The following is a 9,532-nucleotide window of genomic DNA, read 5'->3' as shown; positions in this document are numbered from 1 at the left end:
CTCCCTCTCCCTCTCCCTCTCCCTCTCCCTCTCCCTCTCCCTCGATACTAAATCTCATATGTGTGCATTATACTTGGATACAATAATTAGTTTGGGCACTTTGGCCAAATACAAACCATCATCCTGCTCTCAAAATGCCTCTTAAAACACCACATAAGGCTTAGCATTTACTGCACTTGGTTTGGGGTCAGACTCTTTTTTGTCTCAGATGAGATGTGTATTTTAATAGAAGGATGGAAGGGACCTCTAGTGGGTCATCTTAACCCTAACAGTCTGATATTTCTTACATACATGCAAAATGTGAATACAATCATTTTGTTTTCCATTTCCTTCCTACCGTGTGTGTGGGTGAGATGTTGTTAATATCTTGATATGAAGCACTTCTTGCATCAACCTCATTGGGCAAGTTCTTTTTCTCTGGTTTACAAACACAGGAGTTGTTTGAATGACGGAGCTGAGGGATGGAGAAGGTCAAAGAGATAAGCATCTACCGCATCTTCATTTTAGGGAGATTTTTTGATCTACAGTATACAAAGGAAATTGGTAGGCAAAATGTAATCCTCAGGTCTGGTTGAGTAATAGAAGTCATGTGAAATGTAACACTACGTAATGTTATACAAAATCATCTGGAATAGCAGAACGTTATTCGGGGCCAGACTTGATGCTAAATATCATACAGGCATTTAAACAGAGAGCCACCCTCTTTGGCACACTAACTTTCACACGTCAATCCAATTATTTTGGAAATGCATACTCACACAAGATGTATGTCCCGTAATGCTGTTTGACTGTCTTGTGTGTATTGGAACCAAATCTTTAGGTTTCAACTCTGCAAAATGGAATAACTTTTCAAACAAGAGTCCTTTAATAACAGGCTTTGGAGAGTCAGGATTTTGTAACAGTGGGTAAATTGACCAAATACACATTACAGGATTAAGACAGCTTTAGGTTGTCTGTGATAAAAGGAATTATCCTCGATTCTTTACAAGAGATGGTAGGAAAGCTTTGCTCATCACATGAGGCATACTATTTTAAATTCAGTAAAGCACTAAGACGTTGTGTGCTTTTCATAAAATAGAAGAGTGAAAGGAGAAACCTTTTCCATTTCCCATGGAAATAGCCTGGGAAAATAGTGTTCTTGAGCTAGGAACGTAATTTGAGTCACTAAGGATAAACTGAGGAACAACACAAAATTATGCCATGCAGAAGAGTCCAAGGTGCTAGTTTTATTAACATGCTTGCAAATCAGTCTGTCCTTAACAAGAAGGTGGTTAGAGATGGCTGTTGGAGAGCTTCAGTAAGTGTACTGGTCAAAACAGTTCTCCTGGGGGAGATCTTGAGCTTGTGTTAATGGTCACAGCTGCACTGAAGAGAACGAAACAATATGGATTGAGCTCAGTATTATCGCACTGTATTTTTGCTTAGAGTCATTGAGTTGAAGGGCATATGCTTGCCCTGAAGTCTGATGTCATCCAAAACTGACCTCATTTGGGGATACATAACAGAAGGACAATATTGGAGCAGATATGTGCTCACAAACCTCTTAGCATATCTAGGCCTGATTTTGGGCAAGCACGCTTGCTGTATCATTTTATGTGAAATCTTTCAGTCTCATCTTAGAGTGAGGGAGAGCTTGTGTTTCCATTTGATTTTTGCACTAAGTCGTGACCACTTTAACTTAATACTCAAAAAGTGCAGATTTACAAAGACAAAAAGTGTCTTTGTAAAGAAAAAAAATTAGAAATGGGGAAAATTAGAGATGTGATAGATGGAAGAAATATTCATGCAGATTGTTATGTGTAGTCTCCCATTTCAACCACTTTTAGAAATAATTGTGTATCCAGCTAACTGACCAAATTATTATATGACAAACAAGGGACAGAATTAATTTCCTTTGGCTAGTAAGGATCCAGTCACACACACCACCCTCATGCAAGATAAGAAGGTACATAGCCAATTTCAGCAAAATGAAGTAGGGCAATTGGAAGCATAAATTATATTATAGCATTCATGGGAACATTAACTAAAATCCCAGCTTGTACTCTTGCTGTGTTTCACAGCGCAGCTGTACATTTATTCCACAGCAAGAAAAATCTGTGCACTTTCTCATGGCTATTTATTATCCAGGTACCACTTTCATCTTCATTTTTTTAGAAGTTTCACACTTTATTTGCCATTAAGCTCTGAAAAAAAGATAGGTAAGCCACCATCCAGTTTCCTCGAGAACAAGGCAGATATTAGTGAACCTAAATGTCACAGTAGCAGTGGTGAATAACTGAACTCTGGAGGAGTACCAGAAATCTGTTTAAACAAACAAAGATGCTCTGAAGGAAGATCCAGTGAACAAGCATAAGACCCTGAGAGCACAGAATATGAGGAATTCAGCCCCCAAAGTTCACCCTTAAGGGAGTTATCAGGAAGCCACGTGAAACCATAATTAGACACAGGTGGCCAAGCAGTAAAACCAACAGGAATGGCCGAAGCTCATCACTGCTGATGCTCAGTCTGCCTGTCTGGATATCTCATTATGGGCTGAAGTGTCTATGTCTTAGGCACCCAAAACTGAACATTTTTCCATTACACTTCAGCAATTGCACTTATTTAAATTTAGAACTGAAATGCACTTTTATGTATTTATATTTTTTAAGTACATGACTGAGCAGAAGAAAATTATTAGAATGATAAACATTGCTTCCGGCTTCAATATTTATTCCCTCTCTTGTTGGATTGCATTATTATGTGCTCCTTCATCTGACCCCCTAGTTCTCCTGTCTCTGGCAACTGCCTTCTTGGTTTTAGTGTGATATATTAAGAGTTTTAATGCTTTCCTAGAACAGAGCAGTGACTAATCCAGCTACAGGTCTGGTGGTGTATGATCAGTCAGCTATGAATTGTTACTGGCTTAGGTCTTTCCCTTCTCTGTGGGGAGCAGCGACTCCAAGAAACAGAACTTGCTCCAACAGTCTGACTTAGCTTGATGTCTCCAAACTGGAGAGCTGGTACACAACTACTGAGGCCACTGCTGCCCAAGGAGAGAGAAGCTGTTCCATGCTTCAATAATAACCAAATTCTGAATATCCTTTTTCTCCTTCTGTTGTTCTCTTTCTCTAGCAAAAGGGCTGTATCTGAGCATCAACTACTGCATGACAAAGGCAAGTCGATCCAAGACTTACGAAGAAGAATCTTCCTTCAAAATTTAATTGAAGGTGTCAACACTGCAGAAATCCGTGCCACTTCAGAGGTCTCACCTAATCCTAAGCCTGCTACCAACACAAAGAATTACCCCGTCCGATTTGGCAGTGATGATGAAGGCAGATACCTAACTCAAGAGACAAACAAATCGCAGACCTACAAGGAGCAGCCCCTGAAGGTATCAGGAAAGAAAAAGAAAGCAAAGCCTGGAAAACGTAAGGAACAAGAGAAAAAAAAGAGGCGGGCCCGTTCAACTTGGATAAATCCTGGCATGTATGGAAGTGGTACGACAGAGAACCCACTCTTGGACATCTCTGCTACTACACTTGATCACACTTTAAGGTAATTCTGCTATATGTTTTCCAGGGCACTACCATATGTTTACAGAAATTGTTATACTCCTGTGCATGAGGTCAAGGCCTCACTTGCTCCTGGAGTTTAGCACACCTTTATGCTAATGGGCATATAGCTTTTCAAGCACTGTACAATCTCATAATACTTTCTGAAGGTAAGTTTCCCTTGTATACTGAGAATTTTGATGCCAGGAAGGAAACCTTTTACCTCTAGCTTCACAGAGCTACTCAGCACCACAGCAAGGTCAGCCTCACTGTCCCCTGTCCTCCAACATAATCTTGTCTTCCTATAGAGTACACTACTTATGGTCAAAATAATCTCCTTGAAACTGATTCTTTGGGCAAAATAAAGATATCTCTGCTGAAAGAATGCATATCACAGCCATAAAATCTCCTGTACTGTTTTTATGTAGTATCTCTCACTTGAGAACTTGGTCCCACATTTGGGCCTCAGCCTACTGAAAGATTTGAGTTTTGTTTAAAGCTCTTTAAAGCTCTACATCTATAAAATGGCAAAGTTTTCTTTCCTCCTTCTCAACACTCCCCTTTCTGGCAACTTTCCTACCCTTACTTTACAGTTTTTCATTTTACTGCTTATCCTTAGGGTAGAACACAGAAAATTTCTCTCTTAGTAATATCTACAACCAACACAGACCAGCTTTTGCCATAAAATTTTCCCTGCCATTAGGACTTTTAATTCAGCTCCAGCTTTTTGCCAGCTTGTGAAACAATTACATTGTGGCTGAAAAATGCTGAGCATTGGTTTTGGAAAGAGATGTGCTTTCCTCCTATATGACAATGACGGATTCTCAGGGCAGTGGTGAACTGGAGTCTGAAGCCTAGGTGACCCCAGTAACTTGTGCACTTGCAGTCATATGAGTTTGAATAGAGGTCTGAACATGTGGAGACAAAACCAAACAGTTCATTCCTCAATTCTCCTCAAAAGTTTTCATTTCCAGCAACATTCTGCTGGAATGCCCTCACTGCCCTTTCTGTCCTCCCTTCCACTTTGGCTAAAAAGAGACCCAACAAAATGGCTACCTGCTCAAAATAAGACCCTTAGGAAGAGATGCCAGCCATGGGATTTACTAAAATTCTTCTTTAGGTTAAGCTTTATGAGCCTGCAGTTTGCAATATGCTCCACTGCCTCAATTTCTGCTGGTATCTATGGGAGTTACTGGCATTGACCTCCTGGCCTCAAGGAAAGGCATTCAGCATTCCTAACCATAAACCCGTTAGCATAACATTAGCAATGTGTAGTGAGGTAACGGAGGCTGGTTTTCATTCAGTGCCTTAGGAAAGGCACGTTCTGGGACTTTTGTCAGGAGATGACTGAAGTTTCAACAGATGTTAAGAAACTATTATGGTGAACAAATAACTCCTGTCTTCAACATGTAGAAACCTTATATGTAGGGGAAGAAAAAAAACATCCAAAGGCATTTTGAGTATTATTTGTTTTTATGACTATTTCTTTTGTTGTATATATCCAGTGGGATTTGTAAATGAGGTACAGATACAATCCTCTAGATTTTCCTTATTTAGACTCAGTTTTAAACACATTTAGATGACTAAGGGCAGTCAGCCCTTACCCTTAACTTGAACCTCCTGTCATTACTGCCCAAGTTTCATATTTATTCCAGGGAGAAGAACAGTTTCCTAACGGGTCGTGTATGTATTTCAGTTACTTAATTGAAGATGATTAAACAAAGAGAAACTATAAAACAGGAATACAAATTCCTCCTTCCCAAAAGTAGAATATAATGTGCAAATTCAGCTCTTAGAAATGGCTAATATATCCGGCTATGTTTATCCAAGTAAGATAGCAAAAAGGTATTGTTTATGAAATTTTAAATGGAGACAAGTGCCAAGTCTCTGTATATTTTGGATAGGAGGAGTCAGGTTTGATGCAGTTTTTCATGCTACTGCTGGAACAAGGTGGACAAGCACATTTCAGCTCGGATGACCACATCTGAGTGAAGTTCATTCCACAGCTGTATGTAGCTGAAACAGGAACTTCAGCTCTATCTGCTGTCTGGGGATGAGGAAGGCATAGCCAGTCAGGATATCCACATGTTACATCAACAGAAGTGGCTTTTGTAGCATCTCTAAAACTAGCTGCAGATCAGAAGAAGCACCATTACATTATGGAGAAGAAATGGATATGCGTAATGCCAGGCAGATGTTCAGGAAGTGCAAAGATAAACTTCGAGTCTGCTTTTCACAGCATCGCTCCGTTTCCTTCCTGTTCAACAGGCTAAACTACAATCCTCATGCCAGTTTCATCCGTCATCCCAAAATCTTAGGCTCAGGTCAGCACAAGGACTGAAAATGACCTGCTCTCTAGGTCTTTTGACTTATTACAGGAAGAATCTCATAAAATTAGCTGATCTTGCATTATCTGGGACCTGCATTATCTGGGATCTGCATTATCTTGCATTATGTCTCTCACAGACAGAGACTTGCACATTGTTGGTGATATAAAAGCCATCCTCAACAGTGTTCTAGCTCAAACCTATTGAGCCTTAATCCAAACCAGAGTGAAAATGCCAATGTCTTGAAAATAGGCCCATAAGGTGCAGACTCACATGCAGTTATGCTGCATAAATTATGTGACCATCTTTATACATATTATAATATACCTAATATATACCTACTTAATATAATATCAGTATTGCTAGTTAATTAATAGTGAGTCTCATGCTAACATTTCCATACTAGCCACTTAATTCTTTCTCATGGAGGTTCCAAGTATATTCCCATTTCAATTGAATTTAACTGTTATTACCTAATTTCCTGAAAAATCTTCAGGAAAGATTTCTGGAATCTTTCTCAGATTCTCAGATTTTCTCATATGGAGTAGACTGCCTACTGTTAAATGTAGCCCTACTTTTAATATGCACATTGAGAAATCCCTAAATTCTCAAGAATCTGGCTTTTTTTGTGCCTCACACCCACACATGTCTGCAATCTGGACCACTACCTACAGCTTCGCTGACCAGGCCAGCAGGATAGCAAATGATAATCTATTCCATAGTTTCACATTCCACCCCATAGCTGTTTCCAAGGAAGCCAACATACATTACAGAAATGTACTGCATAGAGTGATAGAAGGGCAGGGGAAGGCAAACCCTTCATTATTTTCTAAAGCACAGTTATAAATACTTCAAATTATAATATTATACTGCAAGGAATGTACTGACAAGATAGGAGCAGATCCTGCTTTTGTTCTCATGAATTCACATGGAAGGGAGGATTACTGAATTTACACCAGTCTGTCAGCAACCCTTAGAAAACTTCCAATTTTAGGAAAGCATACAGAAAGATGTTGAATATTTCAGCCTTTGTTTAGTTCCTCAGGAGTTGCGAGTACTCAGAACATAGCAGGAGACATTCATTTTCTTTTAGCATCAAGCTCTTTGGCAGACAAAAAGACTATTTTTTTTTTTCATTTCAAGCATTAAGAGAAAATTTCAATCAAGCATTGGTTCAGAACCTTAGCAGACTTTATTGAAGAAAAATTCATTTACAAGTCAGTATAGTACATCTCTAAAATAAGTAGTCTTTTGACTAATGGGTGGTCATTACTGAGGAAGAAGGCCCAAAGGACTTCTGTGGAATAGGTATAATTGGAAGCCTGACTTCATATCCAAGCAACTCACACAACAGACATGAGTGTCACAGAGGAAATAATGATTTTTATTTTTCCACCTTAAAAACTATTTTCCCATTTTCCTCACTATATTTTCTTTTTAGAGCTTCTTCTGTTTGATACAGATTGATCTACTCTTTCTACCCATTGCATTCAGGAGTATTCTTGCATAAATTCTTACAGAAAGCCAAAGCCTCATCTTATTTCTCTGAGAAGAATATATAATGGAATACAGTGCCTCATTTTCATGACAGACTGCAGATCTGCTGCTGCTAGTTGTATTTAATTGAAAGCAATAGAGACAGTTTAATAGATGTTTAATAGCTTATTGTAGTTAAACTAGACTTGTTAGTGCAAAATTTTAATAGCAAAGCATACTCCTTATCTGTGACAGTCTTATCATTATCTTATGTCTATGTATTTGAAATGAAAAATAATTTGTTTTTACTTTTCTTTGCAGGAGACGCTGACACTTTCAGCAAGAGTTTTTTGGAAGACATATTGCAGTATTCTGTAATAGTGAACATATGGGAAGTATTAAAATATTTATTACCTGTAAATATTGTAAATGCTAAGAATAAAACCTTTTCCCCCCGTTGCTCTCTGAAACTGCACATTTGGTTATTGTGAATTTCCCCTTTTTTTGGCTAAGGCTAAGACAATTATTATTGTCACACTTACCATAATTTATTTTGTTGACCGGTGTATTTATTTTGTGAAAGTATCTTGGTGCTGCTGACTTTCTATATTTTTTGTAACATAATGCACTTTAGATATACATACCGAGTACATTGATAACTGACATAAAATGTTCCTGTTTTGTGGTTGACTTCATTGAATGCCTACATAAAATTGCTCAAACAGATTTTCTTTGTGCATGTAAAATAGCAGTATTTTAAAATTTGTAAAGAATGTCTAATAAAATGTAATCTAATTAAATCATGACTCAGAAGGAGAAATGTGTCCTTTAGGAATATCAAGAGCAGGAACACCATTTTTTCCTTCACTACTTTTGAAAATGATTTTAAACTTAATATGTTTACATTGGTTCAAACTCCTACATTTTCACATTAGCTTTTATTTAAAAATCATTATATGAACATATTTTGTTTCAGTGTTCTATTTCAGGACAGTTGAGTTGCTGAACAACCTGGGGGTACTGCCATGTAGCTTAGACCCCATTTTAGGGGAAAACATGACTCCCAGCCTTTCCAGCCCCCAACCATTCAAATGCTGAAGTGTTCCACTCTCCAAATGAGACTGTGAAAACCAGTCCCAGGGGCCACATCAGTTACTGTATTCTTGGAAGGTTCTCACGTCACACCCCATAGTCTTGTTCAAAAACAGACAGATGCTCTGTATCCTCAGCTCCCACCTACTTCACTAAGAGATGAAAATTTCTACCATATGAGCAGAGAATCTCAGCACTTTGTATTTTGGGGACACCTTATATTAATGTTAAAAATATATATATGTATATATTTACTGGGGGACTATATAAAGAGGAAAAAATTCAGAAACTTCAATAAGTAGTGATAGGTGCTGTTACACTGTGTGAATTACCTTTCCTCCTAAATGCATCGTACATCCTCATCTCTCATATGAGGAGAGATTGAATGAGTTGGGCCTGTTTAGCTTGGAGAAGAGAAGGCTGAGAGGGGATCTGATTAACACGTATAAGTTCATGGAGGGGGAACGTAGGGCGGAAGGGACTAAGCTCTTCTCAGTGGTGGCCAGTGACAGGACTAGGAGTAATGGGTGCAAACTGAAACACAGGAAATTCCATCTCCAGATAAGGAGGGACTTCTTCACTGTGAGGGTGACAGAGCCCTGGAACAGGCTGCCTGGGGAGGTTGTGGAGTCTCCTTCTCTGGAGGTCTTCAAAACCCACCTGGATGCCACCCTGTGCCACATGCTCTGGCTTCCTGCTTGAGCAGGAAGGTTGGACTAGATGAGGGACCTCTAAAGGTCCAACCTTAACCAGTCTGTGATTCTCATTAATTTTATCTGCACACACACACACAGTTAATGGCAGTTAAGGAGGAGACTGTATTAATATTTTAATAGCCACTGACTGAAGAAAACAGCAGAAAAATATGATAGTCATGATAATCAAGCACTCCTTCCTATCCACCATACTGACACATATTGTTCTGGACTGCTGCCCAGATATTAATCACAATGGCTGCTGCAGGGGGGACATCTGAGGAAAGGAGTTTTTTTCACACAGATTTTTGTACCTGGTGAAGTCCTCCAGTATTCTCCCAACCCTCACTCCTGTTGACATCACAACATTAGAAAAATGCATGTGTGGAAAAATCTATCATGAAACCTGGGA

The 9,532-nt window shown here is 38.9% G+C and overlaps 1 protein-coding gene across 1 annotated transcript in view; it reads left to right on the top strand.

Moving 5' to 3' along the window:
• The window catches only part of PTHLH (parathyroid hormone like hormone), an 11,136-nt gene extending 3,221 nt beyond the window's left edge, over window positions 1–7,915 (top strand). Inside the window, exons 3-4 of the mRNA XM_026033252.1 lie at window positions 3,112–3,534; window positions 7,655–7,915. Coding sequence (XP_025889037.1) covers window positions 3,112–3,534; window positions 7,655–7,664 — 433 coding nt within the window. The 3' untranslated portion in view covers window positions 7,665–7,915. The remainder of the gene's footprint in view (window positions 1–3,111; window positions 3,535–7,654) is intronic.
• The last annotated feature ends 1,617 nt before the right edge of the window (window positions 7,916–9,532 follow it).

Source organism: Nothoprocta perdicaria, unplaced genomic scaffold (assembly GCF_003342845.1).
Source record: "Nothoprocta perdicaria isolate Ctin4 unplaced genomic scaffold, notPer1 scaffold_126, whole genome shotgun sequence".
In the NCBI taxonomy this organism is placed as follows: Eukaryota; Metazoa; Chordata; class Aves; order Tinamiformes; family Tinamidae; genus Nothoprocta; species Nothoprocta perdicaria.
Note: the sequence above shows the minus strand (reverse complement) of the source record. Positions and strands in the feature narration are given on the sequence as shown.